Below are 25767 nucleotides of genomic sequence, written 5' to 3'. Positions count from 1 at the left end.
ACGCTCGCGCGAACTAGCGGGGGCTGGCACGCGTCTCGGCTCGTGCCTGTATTCGCCGGGCTGGAATAAACCTGTCCTGTTGGCGTCTCAAACAATCTGTCCCTTCGACATCTCAACACTGGTCTTATGCCGTTTCTGCCGCTTCTGAAATTGAGTGCGCCAACGCGACTGTAGTGCCAGCAGCAAAGTTAAACATTTTTAATACTAATTTGGTCATCCCTTTGTTAAAGCATGAACTAAATAAGTTCCAAGAGATGGCCTTGGGGGATTCTATACCTGGCTGCCTGTAATTTGCTATACTTCCCACGTATCCTTACTAATTGTCGCCGGTCGATATAATAACCGCTGAACCCGAATTGATTGACCCACGTAATCCCATTTTTGAAGCGTCAGCTCTTCTTAGCTTGTTGCTGAATTTCGCGCCATTGCCGGCGTCGGTTTCCTCGACACTTTCCGCACCGCACATTATAAGGAAGGGGATGAAGACGAAAAACCAGCCGCGCTTCTCCTGCATGAGCACGAGACTCCTGCCCGATCCGCCATGGCTGCTCCTTGCTTTTTTTTTTTTCATAGCGAGTGCGTGCCTTGTGGCATTGGTTATTATGCTTGTGGTCTGTTCATCACCAGTAATTCGTCCGCTCAAAATGAATATTGTTTTCAGTGTAAGCTCTTAGTTCGTTGTTTAGTTGCAGCGCCATCGGCGTCGGCGCCGTTCGCAGCACGGACCTTAGCATCGTGCCAGTAACCGTGCGGCGCGTTTGTGTATTGATGGGAGCGCCAGTGGCGATGGCTTGCTTGGCGAACTTGGTAGCGTACCAGGACGCTGCTTCGCCGCCTGCGGCAGTGTATGTGTGACAAGAAATGCGGCGAGACTATATGGAAGGGGCACTATTCTACTTGTGTAGCATACATGCACTCAGCATCGGAGAGGAGCATAGCAGTGTAGATTAAGCCGGAATAATAATAAACTTCCTTGCTCTCACGCCATGGCTAACGCTAAAACGTTCATGCTACACACTCGTTACTATACCGTGTCTTTTTTCTTTTTTAAGAACTTCTACGCTATCTCGAACGTCTTAGTAACATCCGGAAACACAGCTATTGCAAGTTAAATTTGATGAACTTTTCTATATCAAATCATATAAAGAGTATCAGTCATGGTATATAGTACTGCGTATAGTAGGTATTAGTATTATTTGACAAATAGACATACAGGTCGGCGCAAAGGCACAGTTATCAGTTGTTGAAGGCGGCTTGCAGCATGCATCTGCCTGACTGTAGGAAAACTTTGGGGACATGCTAAGCAAATACAGAGCCGGCTTTGATGCAAGTACCTCGTCCTACTGACACTGCCGACTACTCCTTACAGCGCCACTTCTATTCAGCCTTTCGCACTTCCTTTTTAAACGTCTCGGAAACAGTAAGCAGTAGCTTATCTCCAGAGCCATGCATGTGGCAAACAACGCTTATCATCCAAACAGTGCTGCGCAAGGAGGCAGAGGCTCACGTCGAACTGCGACAGACAGTATGTAAACTGTGGTATGTAATAAATAATCAAATCCAATCAATTTTTCCCAACAAACCTATAAAACCATTTCAGCTCCATGGAACACAAAAAAGCAACCAATGTATGCGTTGTAAACACCAGAGCAATGAAATGACAGGGCGACTTTGAGAAACCACAGTGACCTATATATAATAAATTCAAAAGCTTTTACTTTTTATCTCTTTCTTGGCCTTCTTCACTCAACCTGTATTTCTTTACCTGACTACACTAAATAACGTAGTATAAAAAACTTTTTCTTTGGAGGGGAAAAGGAAATGGCGCAGTATATGTCTCACATCTCGGCGGACACCTGAACCGCGCCCTTAAGGAAGGGATAAATGAGGGATTGGAAGAAGAAAGGAATAAACAGGTGCCGTAGTGGAGGGCTCCGCAATAATTTCCATCACCTGGGGATCTTTATCGTGCACTGACAACGCACAGCACACGGGCGCCTTTTGCGTTTCGCCTCCATCGAAGCGCCGCCGTAGCGGCCGGGCTCAAACCCAGGTAATACGGATGAACAGCCAAGCACGCTAAACAACGAACCACCGCGGTGGGCCAAATAACGTAGTACACGCGGCATTTCTTCTCATAGTTTGCAAAATTCGTGGTATCATGAAGGCGATAATTCATGAACTCGAGATAGTGCCACACTCGTGGTATACCTATCACTTCTAAAGGATATTTTAAAAGGTGCAATATTGAGACACCCTAACTTGTTATTCGCGCAGTTCATTGTTGTTCTGTGGATTTGCTTCTTTAAGGTCTGAGAACAGAAAACAATGTCATCTCATTCATAACAGTGCTTCTGCCATTGGTTTATGCACTACTTCGTTCAAGCGCTCTAGCACGAAAATCTGACGATAATATTAGTAATATAAGAATGTGATATAAATGTTGATATCAGTGTTAAAAAAATAAAAAACTGTGCTGTTCACTTGGCATTTCTTCTTCGTTGAGCTGGAAATAAAGACAATCGAATTCAGCGTTGCAAACAAAGCTATATAACCACCAAGCAGTAAACCAGCATCATATTCCGATGAATGGAGGGAAGAAAAAACAGCAGACAAGAGCCCTTGTGCATCGAACGAAAGTGGTTATTCTGATTTCACGAAAGTTTGGCGATGATGTTACCCTCAAATGAGGGGCCAATTGAATGCAGCCTCCAGCGACAATCGGTAACCAATAATAATAAAAAGCCTTCAATTCAGTCTCAAATTGCTAGAGTTTTATACTTTCGACAAAACTTAAGTCCCCCAGCGTCCGCAGCACCCAAACGCTGCACGCCTTGCACACTTTGCGCAGTCTCACTGCGAAGGCGGCCACAAAGCGTTCCGCGTAGAAGGGTTGCCGCGCCAACTGTTGGCCCTCCATTAAGCCTACGTGGCCTCCGCGCGGTGCCACCACGGCGGCCAGCCAAGGTGAGCACCTCGTCTTCAAGCAAGGTTCGCTCGGGGTTCAGCGAGTGTCCGCCGACACAAGGAAGACGACCGGTCGGCGCACCATGCACAGCCGGCCCTTCCAGCCGGAGGTTTCCAAAATGTATTGCACGGATTGGAAGCCGAATGCAGGGGCTGTATAGTGCTCGTCGAACGAAGCAACGGAACACGTCGTCAGCCCGGATCACCTTGGCAACGCGCACCACCTCCTCGCTGTCTCGCAGGCGGCCCACGAGACCGCGCGTGATGCAAGCGTTCAGGAGCCGGTTGAAGCCCCAGCGGTTGGACAGGGTGCGGGCGGCCACCGCAGGCTCGAAGGGCGGCGACACGGCCAGCGCCGCGTCCAGCTGCGCGGGTGGATCCCGCTGGCACAGGTGGAGGGACAGCAGCATTCCTCCGAGGCACACGCCCGCAGCCAGAAAGCACTCGCGCCGATAACGATTGGGTGCCTTGCTCAGCACCTCAGCAAAGCCGCTGACGCTGGCCGCGTAGGTGATGCGTTGCCCGGTGAGGGTCATGGCCCCGCAGCCGTGCCCGTTCACCACGAGACCGCGGAAGCCGACCACGGCGAGCGCGGGCAACAGAGAGCGCCACGGACGGCTCTGGCTGCCCGGTCGGTCCTCGTTGAGCCAGTCGAGTGCCACCAGGCCCCGGTCCGAGAGCACCAACAGCTCGCGACGGTGGTTGACACGCGGCAGCCACCGGTGGTAGAGGCAGCCGACGAGGCGCTGCAGGTTGGCGCCGGTGCTACAGATCGTGGTGCGGAAGTATCCCTTCACGAAGGCTTCCACCTGGACGCTGAGGAAGCGGCGCAGGTGACCGCTGCGGCACACCGGCTTGCGCACCGCCAACACGTCGTAGACGACGTAAGCCGCGCATGCCGGGCACTGCAGGAAATCGGCCTTGGTGGGCGCCTTCGAATCTGGCACGACGCCCATCGTCCGCCTCATCGGTCCTCCCCGTTCTTCTTCTACTTCTTTTTCCTCTTCCCGTTTCCTCTCGTTCTTCTGTTTCAACCTCTTCGTTCAATAGTACGCCGTTTCTGCCGCATCCAAAATTGAGTGCGCAAAGATGACAGCCGTGGCATCAGCAAAGTGAATCGTTTTGATACTAATCTAGCCATAACTATGTTATTAATGTATAAATTAATAACAAAAGTCCGAGGGATGGTCCTTGGAAGACTTAGTTCAAGTTGGTTGGCTGCTGATTGGTACACTTTGCATGTATTCTTACTAATTGCCTGCGGTTTATGGAATAATCCTTAAGCCAAGAATTGAATGACCTACGAAATCTCCTTTTCAGAGCGTTATCTCTTAGCTATTTCCTCAGTTTCGCACCGTTGTTGTCGTTATCGACGTCAACAAAGACGATAAAGACTAAACAGCAGTCACGCTTTATCTTCATCGCTGATATGCCATATTTTGTAGGCTGTTGTGGACTTAATATTTTTTTAAATCCCTCTCTTTTTGTACATCCAAACACTCATCCCTTTTAATTCCATGCCCTTCTTGAGGTAGAATCCACCGGTGTTGCACTTCCGCGTGCTTTTCTTTTGGCTTTACTGTGTACAGGTGAACAGCAACCTCAGCCTTCCGTTTCTGGGCCCATTCCCAGTGTGGGTTGGTGCCATTTTTGAGAGGCCATCAACAACAACAGCAACAACAACCTAGCACGAGTCTCCTGCATGAGCGCCATCTGACTTAGATACTACTGCTGCTTGTGGTTCCTTCGTCACCAGTAATTCGCCCCATCAAATAGAATGCGATCTCAGAACAGACACCAATATACTCTCATATTTTAAAGGAGTATAGAGACCTAATTTTGGTAGAATGTTTTTTTCCCTACAATGAAGCGGAAGACACTACTACGCATGAATAACCTTGTGATATTCGCCTATGACCAATAAATAATTTATAAGAAATTTTCTGTCATGCAGTTTGTTTCGGTTTCGACAGCCGAACAATGGCTGTGACTTGAGTGAATGAGCGAAAACTTTATTGGATCTTTGAAGGGTTTCGTGGTTATGAAGTCTCCGTCGTCTTCTGTGGCGCTGGCGACTTGAGGCTTCTCGTCAGCAAGGGTGGGCCCCTATTCCAAGGCTCCACTGAGTCATGCTGCATCATTCGCGTGCTGCACTAAGGCCATTTGGGTCGTGAGCTCGCCGCTGGTGAGCCGACTCTCCCATTGCTCCGCACTCGGGTGTTCGTGTTGGTGGAATGCTTTGTTGCGTTCGCACTCCCACGTGATATGGTAAAGTGTAGGTGTGGCATCGCACCAAGGGCAGGTGGCTCTGTATTGTGTCGGAAACATCTTAAGTATGTGTAGGTTAGGAAAAGAGTTGGTCTGTAATCTGCGCCAGCCGGTCGCTTCCTCCTTTGTTAGGGCTTTGTGTAGTGGTGGATATCTAATTCAGGCTCCCCTATGCAAGTTCATGGTCTCTGCGTATCCCCCCTCGCAAGCCTGTAGGCGGAGCTCCAGAGCATTTGACTGCCCTGCTCGGAATGCGTTACCTCGAGCTAGGCTGTCTGCCCTTTCATTCCCCCCTATGCCCGCGTGGCCCGGGATCCATATTACGTTATGCCTGGGTTTCTCCTCGGTGGAGGTTACCCCTTTAAGTATTCTAAGGGCTGTTCTGCTGATCCTGCCCCTCGTGTAGTTCCTGCACGTCTCCTTCGGGTTCAGAGCCAACCTCTCTACGCAAGACGTGCTGCTCCAACTCAAGGAGGCATGGCTGTGACGTAAAAGCTTTTGTGTGACGTGAGGCATAGAAAAGCGTCCATATAATCGCAGCTTTATGGTCTTAATTTACTGCAGTGCTGAAGCCAGCGTTCCTAAAGAGCCGGAATGAGAACGAATATGGAAACAGTGATTATATTGCAATTTTTTCATTTCTCCTTTAACATGTAAGCACACATTTACGTCAGAGACCTCATTCGGCTCTTGAAACCGAGGCCGAAACATCATGAGAAAGAAATGTGATTGTAAATTAACGGTCGTAGGAGAATTCTAGGCGGTAAACCATGCATAATAATGCCTTACGCATCATTACAAACAAGAAAACACGCACCCGAAAGTTAGGTGTCTATACTCCTTCAATATCTGTTTTCCGATTAATTTGTGCACGATTTCTCTCGAACGTTGTCTTCGGGTTGACAGGATACTCTGACGAAAATATTAGGCTTGTCAAAATGTTTCCCTTTTGTTCATCTGTACTGCTCACGCGTCACCTCTTCTTTGGTTAGCTGGAATTAAAGACAATAGAATTCAGCGTAGCGAAGTTATATAAACGCCGAGCAGTAGCCCAGCATACTATTCTGATGAATGTAGCGAAGAGAAAAAGCAGACAAGAGCCCTTGTGCATGGAACGAAAGTGGTTACTCTCATTTCACGATAAAGTTAGACAACGATGTTACGCTGAAGGGGGGGGGGTAAGTGGCAGCAGTCAACGACAATCTCTAATTAATAATAATAAAGCCTACGACTCCTTTCACATGCTGGAGTTGTATACCTTCGAGCCTCGACAAGACTTTAGTCCCTCAGCTTCTGCAGCACCTGTATGCCCCGCGCCCGCCACACTTTGCGCCGTCCCACGGCGAAGTCGGCCACAAATCGTTCCGCGTACGACGATTGGCGTGGACACAGGCATCCACTAAACCCATGTGGCCTTCGCGCGCATTCACCACGGCGGCCAGCCAGGGCGCGCGCACCTCGTCTTGGGCAAGGTTCGCTCGGGGTTCAGCGAGTCGTCCGCCGAGGCGAGGAAGACGAGCGGTCGCCGCACAATGTAGAGCCAGCCTTTCGGGTTGCTGTTCTCGTAGAAGTCCTGCACACATTGCAAGTCGAAGGCCGGGGCTGCATAGTGCGCGTCGAACAAAGCCAGTGTCCAGCAACGGAACACGTCCACAGCCCGGATCACCTTGGCGAAGCGCACCACCTCCTCGCTGTATCGCAGGCTGCCCACGAGACCGCGCGTGATGCAAGCGTTCAAGAGATGGTTGAAGCCCCAGGGGTTGTGCAGGGTGCGGGCGGCCACCGCAGGCTCGAAGGGCGGCGACATGGCCAGCGCCCCGTCCAGCTGCGCGTGTGGACCCCGCTGGCACAGGTGGAGGGACAGCAGCAGGCCGCCCAGGGACACGCCCGCGGCCAGAATGCACTCGCACCGATAGCATTGCGCACCTTGCTCACCACTTCGGCGAAGTCGCTGACGCTGGCCGCGTAGCTGATGCGGTGCCCGGTGAGGGGCATGGCCCCGCAACCGCGCCTGATCCCCAGGAGACCGCGGAAGTTGACCACGGCGAGCGCGGGCAGCAGAGGACGCCACGGACGGCTCTGGCTGCCCAGTCGGTCCTCGTTGAGCCAGTCGAGTGGCACCAGGCCCCGGTCCGAGAGCACCAACAGCTCGCGACAGTAAATGAGCAGCGGCAGCCACCGGTGGCAGAGGCAGCCGACGTGGCGCTGCAGGTTGGCACCGGTGCACCAGACCCGGGTGCGGAAGTATCCCTTCACAAAGCCTTCCGTGTGGGCGCTGAAAAAGGGGCGGAGGCGACCGCTGCGGCACACCGGTGTGCGGAACGTCAGAACGTCGCAGACGACGTGAGCGGTGCACGCCGGGCATAACAGCAACACACCCTTGGCGGACGCCTTGAAATGTGGCACGACGTCCATCGACCGCCTCATGGATCCTCACGTTCTTCTTCTATTTCGACCTACTATTCGTTCGAGTCCTATGCAGTTTCTGCCGCATCCAGAATTAAGTGCGCCAGGACGACTGCAGTGTCATCAGCAAAGTGAAACATTTTGATACTAATGTAAACTAATCTATTAGATATTTAACTAGATACTAACCTAATAAATAACAAAAGCCCAAGGGATGGTCCTTGGGAGACTTGGTTCAAGTTGGTTGCTTCTGATTTGCTATACTTCCCATGTATTCTTACAGATTTTCTGTGGTTTTTGGAAAAATATTACTGGGGCACGAATTGAATGACCCCACAATTTCATTTTTAGAGCGCTCTCTCTTAGCTACTTCCTTTGTTTCGCGCCCTTGTTGTCGTCGTTATCGGCGTCATTGAAGACGAAAGAGCAGCCGTGCTTCGTCCTTATCTCTGATGTGCCATCTTTTGTAGGCTGTCGTTGGCTTAATTATTATTCCTTTTTATATCCTTCTCCTTCTTTTTTACATCCTAACTCTTATCCCTTTTATTTCCATGCCCTATTTGAGGTAGAATCCACCGGAGTGGCTCTCCCGCGTGATTTCTTTTTGCCTTAATTGAGCACCGGTGAAAAGCAACCTCTCCTTTTCGTTTCTTGGCTGATCCCCCAGTGTGGGTATGAGCCATCTTTTGAAAGGCTAACAACAACGACTACGACGGCAACGATTACAACAACAGAACTAAATTTTTACCTCTACAGGCCTGGTCTGGCGATCTCCCCATTGTGTCCGTATTGTGCGGAGCCGGAAACAATAGAGCACTTTCTTCTTTTTTGCCGTCGCTACTCATGGATTAGGAGGCGACTATTAGAAGTTCCAATACAGAATCTCAGTTTGCGTCTGTCTTCTGCGGTTCTTCTGTCTCTTGGCGCTTCTATGCTTGGCCATACCAATGGGAATGTTTGCTCTGCCGTTCAAAATTATCTCCTAGAATCAAAACGTCTACCATCATGAGCTTCCGTCCTGCTTATCCTATTATCAGCTTCTGTATTTTGGTTTTTACAACCACTTATAGTAATCCCTAACCCTTCTTTGCCTAAATTTTAGTTTGTATGACCCGCTAACCTCCTGCAACCACCTCGGCTACGGAAACTGTGTGATCCAGATTTTGGTAGGTCATCCCATGCTTGCCCCATGCAACTGCCAGCTGCTCCTGGTGGTTGTGGTCCCTTCTGTTGTAGGCAATAGCCACACGCACTGGCTAGGCCGGTAAGCTTGGCTGCGCTACTGCGCGCTCGCGTGAGGCTCGCGGCGGTTGACAGGTGTCTCGTGCTATTTGCCTGGCTGGAATATACCAGTCCTGTTGGCATCTCAACATGATGTCAGAAGTAAAGCAATTCCTACAGTAAGACTAGCCGGGGCTGCGCCCTCTCGCTCGGATACCTGTCTACGGTGGCACATGTCACAGCAGCGTCTATGGCCTTCACTACGTGGCGACTACATGGCGTCCTTCATCATTCAACCGCCGGAGGCCTTCTGCTTCACGACTGCTGCCGACTGGCCGAAATGAAGAAAGCGGTTCGAGAGTTTCTACACGGCTTCCGGTCTCTGGGACAAGTCAGGGTAACACAAAGTCGACACACTCTTTTACTTGATCGGCGACTACGCCGAGGCGTCTTCACCACCTTCAAACTCTCCGTAGAGAACACCCACAACTTAGAAGTCGTCCAGAAACAGTTCGACAGCTACTTCATACCGCAGCGCAACGTCATTTTTGAACGTGCACGATTCAACACGAGGGTCCAAAAGAACGGCGAATCCATGGAAGACTTCGTAACTGCGCTCCGCACGCTTTCCAACCATTGTGAGTACGGCACCCTCCGAGAGGAACTGGTTCCAGACAGACTGGTCGTCGGCATTTAAGACCAGAAATTGTCAGCGAGAGTGCAACTTGACGCTGATCTTACTCTTCAGAAGGTGCTTGAGTTCATCAGAGTGGTCGAAAGCGTACGTCAGCAGCAAGCGGAGCTTCACCCCGAAACGATGAACGTCAACAAAGTTTGAGACAGAAATGGTAATAGCGCTGCAATTAGACGTACACAAGAAAGACTGACACAGGACATGCGCTAACTTCATCATATCATATGATATCATACCTATCATATCATATCTATCATATCATATGATATCATATCTTGAACGGTTTTGTTGATGCCTGTAGTGTAGATGTTGTTTGCGCATGCCTTGAATTTTCCATATATTTGCTGGCTTTGCAGTAAATAAAATCAGATGAAGTTAGCGCATGTCCTGTGTCAGTCTTTCTTGTGTACGTCTAATTGCAGCGCTATCACCATTTCTGTCTCAAATAATGCACCATCTAGCCCAAACTGACGTTCTTCTAAAGTCAACAAAGTTGCATCAGGCAGACACCAAGTCAGGCACCCCGCGAACGCTACTCGCGTCAACGAGGGCCGAGAGCACTTTTTGAATCAAGGCCACATCCACGTCCAGCTGACAGCGTTTCTACATTGTTTCGTTCGTGTGGAAAAAAACGACGCCCGCGTTCACTATGCCCAGCGCAGACACAGGTATGCAAGGTTTGACTCAAGAACCGCCCCTACGCTTCTGTCTGCATGTCACGCCGGGTTGACACCGTTGCAGCATCCGGACCCGGCAGTGAAGGTAGATTTCTCGCGACCGTCTCGTCCTTCGATGCGTCGACATGGGAGACAACCATCCTCGTGCAAGACCAACCTGTCAAATTCAAGGTGGACACAGGTGCCGACGAATCTGTCCTCCCATCTTCGACTTTCAGCATGCTCCGACATCAGCCTCCGTTGTCGTGTGCTCCTCGGCAGCTCTACAGTCCTTATGGGAGACCTCTCGCAGCCAAGGGCGTAGCTCGTCTTCAACTTGCCTACCGTGGGCGTGAAACGCTATAAGACTTCCACGTGCTGGAAGATGTCCACACTCGCTTACTCGGCAAGCTCACCATCAAAGACTTGCAGGTGCTAACCCACGTCAGCACCGTCGCAAAGAAAGGTGAGGACAACCCTTCCCATCAAGCAGTACTGCCTCCAGTGGATGTAAGAATCCCAAAAATCAGGTCGCGTGTGCTTGTATCCCCGAGAACTCTGCACAAAAGAATGGCCTTCCTGACGAGATTTACCCCTTGACGTCAGATCCTTCTACAAACATCGTCAACAGCTCATCGTAGAGGACGACCTGCTACTCTATGCAGCCTGTGTGGTTTTCTCACTCGCGTGCAGGAAAGAAATTTTGCGATTTTTGCACGAATGTCACTTCGTCATATCGAAGGCTCATGCCCTCGCTAAGGACTCCATTTGGTGACCTACAGTGGCCAAAGACATCCCAACCACCATAAAACATTGTTCAGACTCTGCCAAGACGTCCCGCAAACGAAAAAGTCCCTTCAAGGCATTGAGATTCTTTCAAGGCCTTGATAGAGAGTTGCAATGGACCTGTTCTTGAATAGCCACTGGTAGTTAATCGTGACTGAATTGTGTTCCAGATATCTGGAACTGACTTGTCTAAAGAAGCTGTCTTCTAGTACAGTGCTCAATTACTGGAATTCAATTTCCGCCATGCACGGCATTTTTAAGTTGGTGGTCTCCAATAATAGTCCTCAGTTCTCGTCCTCTTACTTAGCTAAGTTTACTCAAGAATACAGGTTCAAACACGTCACATCAAGCACACACTACTCTCAGAGCGACGGACTGGCTGAGGGTGCGGTGAAAATCGTCAAAACTTCAATGAAAAAGACCCAAGGCCCATACCTGATTCTCTTGTCTTACAGGTCAGCCCCATTGAAAAATGGCTACAGCCCCTCTGAACTATTGATGGGGAGATGGTTGCGGACAAAGATTCCTCTGACTCCCGGAAGGCTTGTTCTACGCTTGCCAGACGCCACTAAACTTTTCAAACCCAATACCGCAACAGCAGCGGAGAGACTACGATAGACGACATGGCGTACGGGAACTTCCGACTCTTCTGGAATATATGAAGTCTGGGTTACACACTTCAAGCGTAATGGGAGCGCGGTGACACCCGCAAGCGAGCCGAGGTCACATATAGTTGACACTGGGAACGGCACTATACGGCGAAATCGAACCCATCTTATCCCTTTTCTCAAACCTGCGGAAGAGGAGAGAGGCAATCAAGACGTCGTATACGAGGAATCTCTCCCTGGGACTTCAGTTTCTCCACAAGATTTACAAACAACCTGCGCTAACGCCTCCCACCGGCGCACCAGGTGTCGACTTTGCGTCATTGCTCCCAAGAGTTTGCTTTTCTGTCAGGGGAGATGTAGGTAGTAGACACATGCTGTGGCTATAGCCGTCTGCTTGGCTTGGCTGCGCTGCGCCGCGCTCGCGCGAACTAGCGGGGGCTGGCACGCGTCTCGGCTCGTGCCTGTATTCTCCGGGCTGGAATAAACCTGTCCTGTTGGCGTCTCAGCAAATCTGTCCCTTCGACGTCTCAACACTGGTCTTATGCCGTTTCTGCCGCTTCCAAAATTTACTGCACCAAGGCGACTGTAGTGCCATCAGCAAACTTAAGCATTTTTAATACTAATGTGGCCATCCCTTTGTTAAAGCATGAACTAAATAACAAGTTCCAAGAGATGGCCATGGGGGATTCTATACCTGGCTGCCTGTAATTTGCTATACTTCCCACGTATCCTTACTAATTGTCGCCGGTCGATATAATAATCCCTGAACCCGAATTGATTGACCCACGTAATCCCATTTTTGAAGCGTCAGCTCTTCTTAGCTTGTTGCTGAATTTCGCGCCATTGCCGGCGTCGGTTTCCTCGACTCTTTCCGCACCGCACAGTGTAAGGAAGGGGATGAAGACGAAAAACCACCCGTGCTTCTCCTGCATGAGCACGAGACTCCTGCCCGATCCGCCATGGCTGCTCCTTGCTTTTTTTTTTTTCATTGCGAGAGCGTGCCTTGCGGCATTGATTATTATGCTTGTGGTCTGTTCATCGCCAGTAATTCGTCCGCTCAAAATGAATATTGTTTTCACTGTCAGCTCTTTGTTCATTCCTTACTTGCAGCGCCATCGGCGTCGGCACCGTCCGCAGCACGGACCTTAACGTCGCGCCAGTAACCGTACAGCGCGTTTGTGTGTTTGTGTATTGAGTGGCGGTGGCTCGCTTGGCGAACTTGGCAGCGTACCAGGACGCTGCTTCTCCGCCTGCGGCAGTGTATGTGTGACAAGGAATGCGGCGAGACTATATCGAAGGGGCACTATTCTACTTGTGTTGCGTACACGCACTCAGCGTCGGAGAGGAGCATAGCATGCAGTGTAGATTAGGCCGGAATATTAATAAAATGCCTTGCTCTCACACCATAGCTAACGCTAAAACGTTCATGATACACATTCGTTACTATCCTGTGTCTTTTTTGCCTTTTTTAAGAACTTGTACGCTGTCTCGAACGTCTTAGTAACGTCGGAAAACACAGCCATTGCAACTTCATTTAATGAACTTTTCTATATGAAATCATATATACAGTATCAGTCATGATATATAGTACTGCGTATAGTAGGTATTAGTGTTATTTGAGAAATAGATATACAGGTCGGCGCAAGGACACAGTTATCAGTTGTTAGAGACGGCTTGCAGCATGCTTCTGTCTGACTCTTGGAAAACTTTGTGGACATGCTAAGCAAACACAGAGCTGGCTTTGATGCACGTATCTTCTCCTACTGACACTGCCGACTACACCTTACAGCGCCGCTTCTATTCAGCCTTTCGCACTTCCTTTTTAAACGTCTCGGAAACAGTAAGCAGTAGCTTATCTCCAGAGCCATGCATGTGGCAAACAACGATTATCATCCAAACAGTGCTGCGCAAGGAGGCAGAGGCTCACGTCGAATTGCGACAGACCGCATGTAAGCTGTGGTATGTAATAATCAAATCCAATCAATTTTTCCAAACAAACCTATAAAACCATTTAAGCCCCATGGAACGCAAAAAAAGAGATCAATGTATACGTTGTAAACACCAGAGCAATGAAATGACAGGGTGACTTTCAGAAACCATATTAGAAACCATAGCGGCCTATATATAATAAATTCAAAAGCACTTACTTTTTATCTCTTGCTTGGCCTTCTTCACTCAGCCTGTATTTGTTTACCTGACTACACTAAATAACGTAGTATAAAAAACGTTTTTCTTTGGAGGGGAAAGGGAAATGGCGCAGTATGTCTCACATCTCGGCGGACACCTGAACCGCGCCCTAAAGGCAGGGATAAATGAGGGAGTGAAAGAAGAAAGGAGGAGAGAGGTGCCGTAGTGGAGGGCTCCGGAGTAATTTCGACCACCTGGGGATCTTTATCGTGCACTGACAACGCACAGCACACGGGCGCCTTTTGCGTTTCGCCTCCATCGAAACGCGGCCGCTGCGGTCGCGCTGAAACCCAGGTAATCCGGATCAGCAGCAAAGCACGCTAAACACTGAACCACCACGGCGGGCCAAATAACGTAGTACACGCGGCATTTCTTCTCATAGTTTGCAAAATTCGTGGTATCATGAAGGCGATACTGCATGAACTCGTGATTGTACCACACTCATGGTATACCTATATCGCTTCTAAAGGATATTTTAAAAGGTGCAATATTGAGACACCCTGACTTCTTATTCGCGCACTTTATTGTTATTCTATTGATTTGCTTCTTTAAGGTCTGAGAACAGAAAACAATGTCATCTCATTCTTAATAGTGGCTCTCCGAATGGTTTATGCACTACTTCTTTCAAACGCTCTGCCTTTGGGCTAGCACAATAATCTGACGAAAATATTTGTATTCTAAGAATGTGATATAAATGTCGATATAAATGTCAAAAAAATATAAAAATCTGTGCTGTTCGCTTGTCATTTCTTCTCCGTTCAGCTGGAAATAAAGACAATCGAATTCAGCGTCGCAAACAAAGTTATATAACCACCGAGCAGTAAAGCAGCATCCTATCCCGAATAATGTAGCGAAGAAAAAACAGCAGACAAGAGCCCTTGTGCATCGAACGAAAGCGATTATTCTCATTTCACGATCAAGTTTGGCGATGATGTTACTCTCAAATGAGGGGCCATGTGAATGCAGGCCCCAGCGACAATCGCTAATCAATAATAATAAAAAACCTTCAATTCGTCTAAAATTCCTTGAGTTCAATACTTTCGACGAAACTTTAGTTCCCCAGCGTCTGCAGCACTCGAACGCCGCGCGCCTTGCACACTTTCCGCAGTCGCACTGCGAAGGCGGCCACAAAGCGTTCCGCGTAGAAAGGTTGCCGCGCCCACTGTTGGCCCTCCATGACGCCTATATGGCCTCCGCGCGGAGTCACCACGGCGGCCAGCCAGGGAGAACACCTCGTCTTCAAGCAACGTTCGCTCGGGGTTCAGCGAGTGTCCGCCGACACAAGGAAGACGACCGGTCGGCGCACCATGCAAAGCCGGCCCTTTGAGCTGCAGTTTTCCTAAAAGCACTGCATTGGAAGCCGAATGCCGGGGCTGCATAGTGCGCGTCGAACGAAGCCAGAGTCCAGCAACGGAACACGTCGTCAGCCCGGATCACCTTGGCAACGCGCACCACCTCCTCGCTGTCTCGCAGGCGGCCCACGAGACCACGCGTGATGCAAGCGTTCAAGGGCCGGTTGAAGCTCCAGGGGTTGTGCAAGGTGCGAGCGGCCAGCGCAGGCTCGAAGGGCGGCGACACGGCCAGCGCCGCGTCCAGCTGCGCGGGTGGACCCCGCTGGCACAGGTAGAGGGAAAGCTGCAGGCCGCCCAGGAACACGCCCACGGCCAGAAGGCACTCTAGCGGATAGGGCTTGCGCACCTTGCTCACCACCTCGGCAAAGTCGCTGACGCTGGCTGCGGAGGTGATGCGGTGCCCGGGGAGGGGCACGCCTCCGCAGCAGCACCCGTTGACCACGAGACCGGGGAAGCCGACAGCAGCGACCGCGGGTAGCAGAGGGCGCCACAGCCGGGTCTGGCTGCCCGGTCGGTCCTCGTTGAGCCAGTCGAGTGCCACCAGGTTCTGGTCCGAGAGCACCAACAGCTCGCGGCGGTAGTTGACAAGCGGCAGCCACCGGTGGTAGGGGCAGCCGACGAGGCGCTGCAGGTTGGCGCCGGTGCTACAGATCGTGGTGCGGAAGTATCCCTTCACGAAGGCTTCCATCTGGACGCTGAGCAAGCGGCGCAGGCGACGGCTGTGGCACACCGGCTTGCGCACCGCCAGCATGTCGTAGACGGAAGCGGCGCACGGCGGGCGCTGCAGCGACTCGCTCTTGGTGGGCGCCTTCGAATGTGGCACGACGCCCATCGTCCGCCTCATCGATCCTCCCAGTTCTTCTTCTACTTCTTCTTCCTCTTCCCGTTTCCTCTCGTCTTCTTCTTCTTCTCCTCAGTTCTTCTGCTTCAACCTCTTCGTTCTAAACGTACGCCGTTTCTGCCGCATCCAAAATTGAGTGCGCCAAGATGACAGCATAGCCATCAGCAAAGGGAAACATTTTGATACTAATGTGGCCATAACTATGTTATTAATGTATAAATGTAGTAACAAAAGTCCGAGGGATGGTCCTTGGGACACTTGGTTCAACTTGGTTGCCTGAAATTTGCTGCACTTCTTCTCTATTCTTAATAATTGCCTGCGGTTTATGGAATAATCCCTAAGCCACGAATGGAATGACCCACGAAATCTCATTTTCAGAGCGTTATCTCTGAGTTTCGTTATCGCTCAGTTTCACGCCGTTGTTGTTGTCGTTATCGCCGTATACGAAGACGATGAAGACGAAACAGCAGCCACGCTTTATCGTCATCGGTGATATGCCATATTTTGTAGGCTGTTGTGGACTTAATATTATTCCTTTAAATCTCTCTCCTTCGTTTTTGCACCCAAACTATCATCCCTTTTAATTCCATGCCCTTCTTGAGGTAGAATCCACCGGTGTTGCACTCCCGCGTGCTTGTCTTCTCCCTTTTTTGAGTGCAGGCGAACAGCAACCCCTGCCTCCCGTTTCTTGGCCGATCCTACAGTGTGGGTATGTGCCATATTTTGAAGTGCTAACAAAAATAACAACAGTGATGACGACGACGATGACAACAACAACAACAACAACAACTACTACTACTACTACTACTACTAATTTTTGCCATTCTTACTCTCTCTCTCTCGCAATCTCTTTTTTATTTATTTTTACTGATTCTCTTACCTAATTTTCAGTTTGTTAGGTCGCCCTAACCTCCTGCAACCTCCTCTGCTACGGAAACAGAGTTACATAATTTTTGTTAGGTCATCCCAGGCTTGCCATATGCAATCTGCAATTTAAATTGTCACCGCCTAGTTATGGCCAATCCCCCTTGTGGGTATGTGCCATTTTGTGGAGGAAACAACAACAATAATGTGAAGGCTGTAAAAGGGCAACTGAGAGCGAGGCACGGGGGGAACAGCAGAGATGCGGAGGCTCCGGCGGGTCCCGGACACATAGGCTGGATGAGAGTGACGCCGGCTACCGCTCCGGTGAGCACGCGTTCTACGGCTTCGCATCGTGGACTTCCTGCCGTGCCTGAGCCCCTTCCGAGGAGTCAACGGAGGACGCTACCACCTGCTACGGCCAGGGGTGTCTCCAGCGCTCTTGCCACCCATCCGGGTGGTGCCCCCAACGCCAACAACACCGGCATCACCTCCACGGGCGCTTGGACCTGGAGCTTATACGACGCAGCCAGCGACGCCGCCAGCGACGCCAGCTCAAGCACGTCGAACGCCGCCTCGACGCCGGCTACTGGATCTATACAACGCCGCAGCCGCACCGAACCAACCGTGAGCACGAACGCCGACCGCTAATAGTAGAAGGCTAGTAGTAGACGCTGGTGGCAGTGTGCCCGGGTCGTGTGTATTTATAGTCTTTGTGCTTTGTGTTAGTTTTGTTAGTTTTGTGTTCTAGTGTGTGTGTCACGTAGGTATATTAAATGTGCGTCTGTGTGTGTACACCTGTCGCCTAGTCCATTCTTTCGGTCCGAGTCTTCTCTGGGGAGATCCGTGACAAAGATAAGTGGCGAGCCTGTGCCAGGATTAATTTCCTTTTTTCTTTTTGTTTTGTCTCGGATTTTTCTGATCTCTCGACGGCAGAAAGTACCGACTTGGCTAAAACTTTGGAGCTGGCGCTCAAGCTAGGGTTAATCAAGGAAGAGGCGATGAGTCTCTGTGACGAGGAGAATGAAGATGGATGGATGGAAAAACTTTATTTTCGTCAGAGAGCATGTGAGGACGGTTCCGTGTCAGATGGCCATCAACCCATGGCTGACGGCGACCTGGGTGGCCCACTCCACGGCCCTGGTCTGGACGACCGGGTCTGAGCTGGCCAACACGGCCTCCCACTGCTCGAGGGAAGGATCACGCATAATGTCCGCCGGTGGCGGTGCTATGCTACAGCTCCATAATATGTGGTCATAGGTTGCCAATTCGTGACACCATTTGCACTCCGGCTGAATGTCCGGGTAGATTTTGCTCAATACGTATGGTTTGAAGAAACATCTAGTCTGCAATCGTCGCCAGACGCATTCCTGCGCCTTCACCAATTGCTTGTCCGGGGGTGGGTAAATCCTCCGTTCAAGTCTGAAATGATTAGTAATGTCATGAAAGGATACCAGCCCATCTCTCGTGGACCTTCCCGGGACGTCCAGCTCACCTACTCGGCTGACGAAACCTCGAGCATTCATGTGAGCCGTCTCGTTCCCAGGGTTCCCAGAGTGTGCAGGTACCCAGACAATTTCCGTCTCCGTAATCCCTCGCTCCGTGGCCCGATTCAGCAACCGCGCCGCTGTGACAGATATTCTGCCCCTCGCCAAATTTCGGATGGCTGTTTTTCAATCGCTGAAGATCAGGTCAGCATTACTACTAGTCATAGCTAGTGCTATCGCCGCTTCCTCTGCAGTTTCTGGGGAGCGGGTTTTGACTGATCCAGAGGCGATCAAGCGTCCTCGCCCGTCCACCACCGCAATTGCAAATGCATCCTTGTCCTTGTACTCGGCGACATCTACATAGACTGCCCCGTTGTACTTCCCGTACTTAGCATGTAAAGCTTTGGCTCTTGCCTTCCTGCGGTGCTCATGATGTATTGGATGCATGTTCTTGGGCAAAGGTTTTATGTACAAGCCCTTGTGCATTTCCCGCCTCATCTGAATTTTCGTGTCACCGGCTGGAACGTCAACTCCAATGCCGATCCTTTCGAATATGTCCCTTCCTGCTTTTGTTTTTGAAAGCCTACCGAGCTGCATCACCAAGTGCGCCTCCCGTAGTTCTTCTAGGGTGTTGTGCACCCCTAATCCCAGCAGCCTTTCGGTAGACGCATTTTGAGGCAACCCAAGGGCCGCTTTATACGCCTGCCTAATCATAGCCTCCACCTTGAGGAGAATGAAGAGGAAAAAAGGCAGAGAGAGGAAAGGGCGCAAGCACGCGCAGACGCTCGCGAAGCAGAAGAGCGCGAGGCGAAAAGAGCTCGCGAGACAGAAGAGCGAGAATAGAGCTCGCGAGGCAGAAGAGCGAGAAAAGAGCTCGCGAGGCAGAAGAGCGAGAAGCTAGACTATCTCCTGATGCTTATAACCAGTTCAGTCGTTACATCTGCTGTTGTCAACATCCGAAGTGAATATATTCTTAATGTATGAATTGCATATTTTTAGTGTGTTTTCAATGTATTCAATGAATATATTTAGCGTATTTTTAATGTAATAATTGTACATTTTTAATGTATAATAATATACTCAGCGGACAGAAAATGCATTTTTGATGCATTTGTAAGAATGTTCAGAATAGTACTCCTAGCATACATAGAAAGCATTCGTGTGGCAATTTTGGCATAGGGACAAAAAAAATTCAAAATTATTACGAAATTAATACAATATTAAAACAATGTATTCGAAATGCATTTTTAGCACAGCCTTTCTTTGCTAAGGGTAGTAACGTCCGAAAACCCAGCTATTGCAACTTCATTTTGACGAACTTTTCTATATCACATCATATCCCGCAGTTACACAGCATAAATACCTTGGTTTAATTTTATCATCAGATCTGAAATAGAACTTGCACGTGAACTTCATTACGGCATCTGCTCTGAAACGACTTTTCTTACTCAAGAGGCGCCTCCGAGATGCGCCTTCAGACATTAAATTACTTTCCTACAATACTTTTGTGAGACCTGTACTTGAATATGCGAATATAGCCTGGTTTCCGTTTACAGATAAACTAATAAAGAAACTAGAGGGAGTTCAAAGGAAAGTTGTAAGATTTATCTGCAACAAATACAGACAAACGGAATCACCCACAGAGCTGATAAACAGCGCTGTAATACTTAAGTTACAAAACCGCCCCGGGCTTCCACGACAGAAACTACTTTATCAACTTATTCCCAACATGGTGAACATAGATTGTAAAAGGAATATTTCAATATAACAAACAAGAACAACGAGACATCAGCACTCACCAACACTGGAAGAATATCGATTCAACACAGACTGTTTTAGACATTCGTTTTTTTTTTCCGTCAGCCATTCGAGAATGGAATAACCTACCATCAAGTGTAACCAGCTCATATTTAAAAAAATTTTCAGAGACATATGAAGCGCATCTACTAGCTCTACAATGTGCATTATAAACACCATTTCGTCAGCTCCAGTGTTACATTAGAACTAATGAAAATTGTTCTTTCTACTGTGTAATGCATCAAGTTGTTCTTATTTCTTTTCGCTTGAATTGTTGCTCCCATGTTATTTCTCACCGATTATTATTATTGCTATAGAACCTAACAGCCTCTGTTCACATATAGTTGCAACACTGTGTTTTATGTACTTGCTTTGTTGAATTGTGTTTTTGCCCTTCCTGCGATGATCCCGATTGGGATTGGCAGTATTTTTAAATAAATATATGGAGTATCGGTCATGGTATATAGTACTGCGTATAGTAGGTATTAGTATTATTTGACAAATAGACATACAGGTCCGCACGAAGGCACAATTATCAGTTGCTGGAGACGGCTTCCAGCATGCATCGGTCAGACTCTAGGAAAACTTTGGGGACATGCTAAGCAGACACAGAGCTGGCTTTGATGTAAGTACCTCGTCCTACTGACACTGCTGACCTCTCCTTATTCGGCCCGCTTCTATTCTGCCTTTCGCACTTCCTTATTAAACGTCTCGGAAACAGTAACCAGAAGCTTATCTCCAGAGCCAAGCATGTGGCAAACCACGCTGATCATCCAAACAGTATGGTACAAGAAGACAGAGGCTCACATCGAATGGCGACAGAGAGCATGAAAGCTGTGGTATGTAATACATAATCAAATCCAATCAATTTTTCCAACCAAACATATAAAACCAGTCCTGCTTCATGGAACAAAAAAAATATCAATGCATAGGTTCTAAACACCATGCATTGTATAGGTTGTAAACACCATGTAAACACCACAATGAAATGACAGGGTGACTTTCAGAAACCGTAGCGACCTATATATAATACATTCAAAAGCTTTTACTTTTTATCACTTGCTTGGCCTTCACTCAGCCTGTATTTTTTTACCTGACTAAACTAAATAACGTAGTATATAAAAAAATTCTTTTGAGGGGAAAAGGAAATGGCGCAGTATCTCTCTCACATCTCGGCGGACACCGGAACCGTGCCCTAAGGGAAGGGATAAAGGAGAGATTGAGAGAAGACAGGAAGAAAGATGTGCCGCAGTGGAAGGCTCCGGAATAGTTTCGACCACCTGGTGTTCTTTAACGTGCACTGACAACGCACTGCACATGGGCGCGTTTTCCGTTTCGCCTCTATCGAAACGCGGCCGCTGCGGTTGGGCTGAAACCCAGGTAATCGGGATCAGCTGCAAAGCACGCTAACCACTGAACCACCGTGGCGGGTCAAATAACGTAGTACATGCGGCATTTATTCTCATTTTGCAAAATTGGTGGTATCATGAAGGCGATGCTACATGAACTCGTGATTGTGCCACACTCATGGTGTGCACCTATGACTTCTAAAGGATATTTTAAAATGTGCAGTATAGAGGCACGCTAACCTGTTATTCGCGCAGTTCATTATAATTCTGTTGATTTGCTTCTTTAAGGTCTGAGAACAGAAAACAAACAACGTCATCTTATTATAGTGGTTCTCCGATTGATTTATGCACTAGTTCTTGTAAGCGCTCTGCCTTTGGGCTAGCACGATAATCTGACGAAAATATTAGTATTATAAAAATGTGATGTAAATGTCGATATAAATGTCACAACACAAAAAATAAAAATCTGTGCTGTTTACTTGTCATTTCTTTTTCGCTGAACTGGAAAAAAAGACAATCGAACTCAGCGTCGCAAACGAAGTTATATAACCACCGAGCAGTAAACCAGCATCCTATTCCGATGAATGTAGCTGTTGTATCCCGTACCGTTGGGGAACTGCCCGGTCCGACTGCCCGGAGCAGCCGGAGCACCACCACGTCAAGCACCCGCCACCTACATACTTCGACCAACTCCCTTTTATTCCAGTTCAATGATGAATATATATACAGATGTGCGAGTCAGCTGACCAGATAGGGCGCATGCCTAGCGCCACCTAGTTTATACAAACATAACTACAGAATACAATACCACATTATTCCCCCTCAAAAGAGTTAGCAACTAACACTGGAAAAACACAATAAACACTCAATGTCTTTCATAGTCTTTAAACCACACTGGTGGTCTTCTTTGTCTCGTCGAATGTCTCAGTCCTGGAACGTCCCTTCCAACTGGCGTCTGAACAGATGGCTGCTGGGGTGGGTCGTGGTTCTCCTGCTGTGGTTCGCCAAGTGGTTTTGCTGATTCAGGCGAACAACTTTTCGGAACTGTAGGTGGTGGAACTGGTTGGGGGCAAGGTACCAGCCGACTCCGATTCCATGTGCGGCCATCATTGAGCTTGTAGGTATCTTGACCACATTGGTCCACAATGGTGAATGGACTCGAGTAGCTCAGAGCGCCCTTAGGCACGTGACCAGGCAACTTGACTCTCACCGGTTGACCTGTTGTTAATGGAGAGTACTTTGCAGCTCGTCGACGGTCAGTGTAAGTCTTACTTGCTTGTTGCCTTTGTGCTACTCTGCTGTGGATGGACTTCATCGCTGCCTGCGGATCTTGAAAAAACTCTTTACCTGGCGCTCCTACAAGATCAAGTTTTGTTCTGGGATGACGGCCGTGAAGAAGGACGGAAGGCTTCACTCCTGTGGTCGCATGCGGTGTGAAACGGTAGACTCCCAGGTATTCGGTGATAGCTTCCTTCAAAGGCCGATGTTCTTGTGCGCAGACTTGAACGTACTCTTTGAGTACTCGATTAAACCTCTCTACCTGCCCGTTAGCTTGCGGATGATAGACTGCCGAATACGTATGAGCGATGCCACGTTCTTTGAGGAAACTGTCAAACTCCAAGGCTGTAAACTGAGCACCATGATCACTCACAATCTCGTCTGGATATCCTTCCCTGCTGAAGATGCTTCGCAGAAAGGAGATGACTGTTGCAGTTGTCACCCTTGCTGAGAAACAAACCTCAGGCCACTTGCTGTAGTAATCGATGGCTGTAATGGCAAAACGGCAATCTGCCGGCACTTCGGAAAAAGGGCCCACAATATCGATGCCTAGCTTCTGCCATGGTGCAGATGGGAATGCAACTGGCTGCAGAGGTGGTGTCACGGGTTTTGCAGACTTGTCAACAGATTGGCATACCGCGCAGGATGCAATGAATTGTTCTACTTGCTTGCACATAGCAGGCCACCAGTATTGCTCACGTAGTCGCTGCTTTGTCCTCGTTATTCTCGGATGAGACTCGTGGGCTGCGTCAAGAAGCCGTGCTACGAGGGACGAAGGTACTACAAATTTGTCACCACGAAGCAGGAGGTCTCCAACGACTGAGAGCTCAGTTTGCACCCGGTAGAACGGAACTGCTTCGGCAGGCAACATCTTCACTGCGGGCCATGCCGATGTCACCCACTTTATAACCTGCTGCAGCAACGGGTCCTGCATCGTTTCAATGACAAACTCTTCATGAGTAATGCATGTTGAGACAACACAAACAGTCTCTTCTTCCTCTTCCTCCACACGACCTGGAAGGGGCATCCTTGAAAGAGCATCAGCAACAGTATTCTTGTCACCCTTGTGAAATTCAATCGTGAAGTTGTATGCCAACAGCCTGGCGTGCCACCTCGCAATCCGGAACGGTCGGCGACCTACTCCCTTTGTACTAAGGAGTGTGACCAGAGCCTGGTGATCGGTGCGTAATATGAATGAACGACCCCAAAGGTACACTCTCCAATATTCGCATGCCCACAAGCAAGCAAGGGCTTCCAATTCCCCTACAGAATACTTCTGTTCCTGTGAAGTAAGCCTGCGAGAAGCAAAAGCAATCGTCACCAGTTCATCATTCCTTGTCTGTTGCAACACTGCTCCCAAGCGAATGGATGAGGCATCCGTAGTGACAATAATGTCACCCGCAGGATCAAATAGCTGTAAACATCTTGTGGCCAGGGAACATTTCAGTTGCTCGAAACAAGCTTGTCTTGCAGGGTTCCATGTGAATGTGGCATTCTTACGTAGCAACTCTCGAAGAGGCTCGACAACCACCGCATAGTCAGGTATAAATTTGGCGTAGTAGCCTACCATGCCCAAGAATGAGCGCAGAGTACCGACATTTGTTGGGGCTGGCACAGCCTTGATGGCGTCAATGTTACTTTGTAAAGGGCGTATTCCCTTGTGACTGATCCTGTGACCATGGAAGTCGACTTCTTGCACATTAAAAATGCATTTGTCATTCAACTTCAATCCAGCCTTTGCAATCAAGTGCAAAACTTGTTTCAAATTCTTGAAGTGCTCTTCACGTGTGCTTCCGTACACAATGACATCATCTATGTAGCACAAAGTGTTTTTGCAGTTCTGCAAAATAGTGGCCATCATTTTCTGAAACGCAGACGGTGCTGATGCAAGACCGAAACAGACGCGCTTGAATCTGTACAGTCCACTATCGGTTATGAAGGTAGTCAGTTCCCTGCTTTCAGGGCTTAGCAGAACTTGGTGATATGCAGCTGCTAAATCAATCTTTGAAAAGTAATTTGCGCCATGAAGTTTGTGCAATATTTCTTCCGTGTGCGGCAGTGGAAATTTGTCAACGACAATCGCTTTGTTTGGTTCGCGCAGATCGACACAAATTCTTATCTTGCCGTTTTTCTTTGCTACTACTACGATTGGAGACACCCATTCAGACGTGTCAATCTTTTCTATGACATCTTCTTGCTCAAGGCGCTGCAGCTCTTCGCGTACTCGGTCTCGCATTGAAAATGGCAAACGCCGCAACTTAGCAACAACAGGCGTGATTCCTTCTCTTATCTTGACCTTATGGACAAAATTTGTTGCAAGCCCTAACTTGCCATCAAACAAGTGCGGAAACTGGCAAAACAGTTCACGGTCAAGGCCTTCTGGCGCTTGCGTAATATGGGTGCATTGCAATGACGTACCGTTGATTTGCAGACGCAGCGTTTCGACAGCGTCGATGCCGAGAATGTCAGTACCGTCCTTGACGACGTAGAAGAGAATGTCGGCCTGCCGATCCTGGAAGATGACTGGCGCCGTGAAACACCCCTCGATGGTTATTCTGCGGCGAGAGAAATCGTAGAGTGACGCTGATGTTGGCTGCAAAGGGAAGCGTTTCAACCTTGAATACGTGGCGTTCGACAGAATGGAGACAGCAGAACCCGTGTCTACGAGGAAACGTATAGGAACATCTTGTACGAAGACTTCTGTGTGTATCCCTCCTTTGCACTGCCGGTCGAGAAGCAACACGTTGAGATCGCCGGATGCACTGCAGGTGTCGACTTCTCGGACAGCAAGGGCCCTTTCGTCAGGCATGCCGCTTCTACAGACACGCTGAAAATGTCCTCGTTTGCCACATTTGCTGCAAGTTTTACCCCGCGCCTTGCATGTCTTGGAATCTGCAAGATGCCCTGAAGACCCGCAACGGAAACAGGACTTCGGCTGCTGCGAACGCGGTAACTGCGTTTCTGAGCGGCATGGCATCCGATGTTTTTCGACCTTTTGAACGCTCGCAG

General features: G+C 49.1%; 1 protein-coding gene across 1 annotated transcript; it reads right to left on the bottom strand.

Annotated features, from left to right (window-relative positions):
• Window positions 1-2265: 2265 nt before the first annotated feature.
• On the bottom strand, window positions 2266-3923 carry LOC144097679 (phospholipase ABHD3-like). Its single transcript, XM_077630329.1, has 2 exons — window positions 2930-3923; window positions 2266-2312 (listed from the first exon to the last, which is right to left on the bottom strand). Exons 1-2 carry the CDS (start codon window positions 3921-3923, stop codon window positions 2266-2268), a joined length of 1041 nt encoding a protein of 346 aa, XP_077486455.1.
• Between the last annotated feature and the right edge of the window lie 21844 nt (window positions 3924-25767).

The sequence above is a fragment of the Amblyomma americanum genome, chromosome 7 (assembly GCF_052857255.1).
Source record: "Amblyomma americanum isolate KBUSLIRL-KWMA chromosome 7, ASM5285725v1, whole genome shotgun sequence".
NCBI classification, from domain to species: Eukaryota; Metazoa; Arthropoda; class Arachnida; order Ixodida; family Ixodidae; genus Amblyomma; species Amblyomma americanum.
The sequence above is the reverse complement of the archived record's forward strand: the minus strand, read 5'-3'. Positions and strand labels throughout refer to the sequence as shown.

What these genes read in the sequence shown, in the direction of transcription:
- LOC144097679 (XM_077630329.1), bottom strand. Translation starts at nt 3,923, where the DNA reads ATGGGCGTCGTGCCAGATTCGAAGGCGCCCACCAAGGCCGATTTCCTG. An exon ending in TGGCACCGCGCGGAGGCCAC is followed by an intron (nt 2,313 to 2,929) that starts GTAGGCTTAATG and finishes TTCTGTTCTCAG; the next exon opens with ACCTTAAAGAAGCAAATCCA.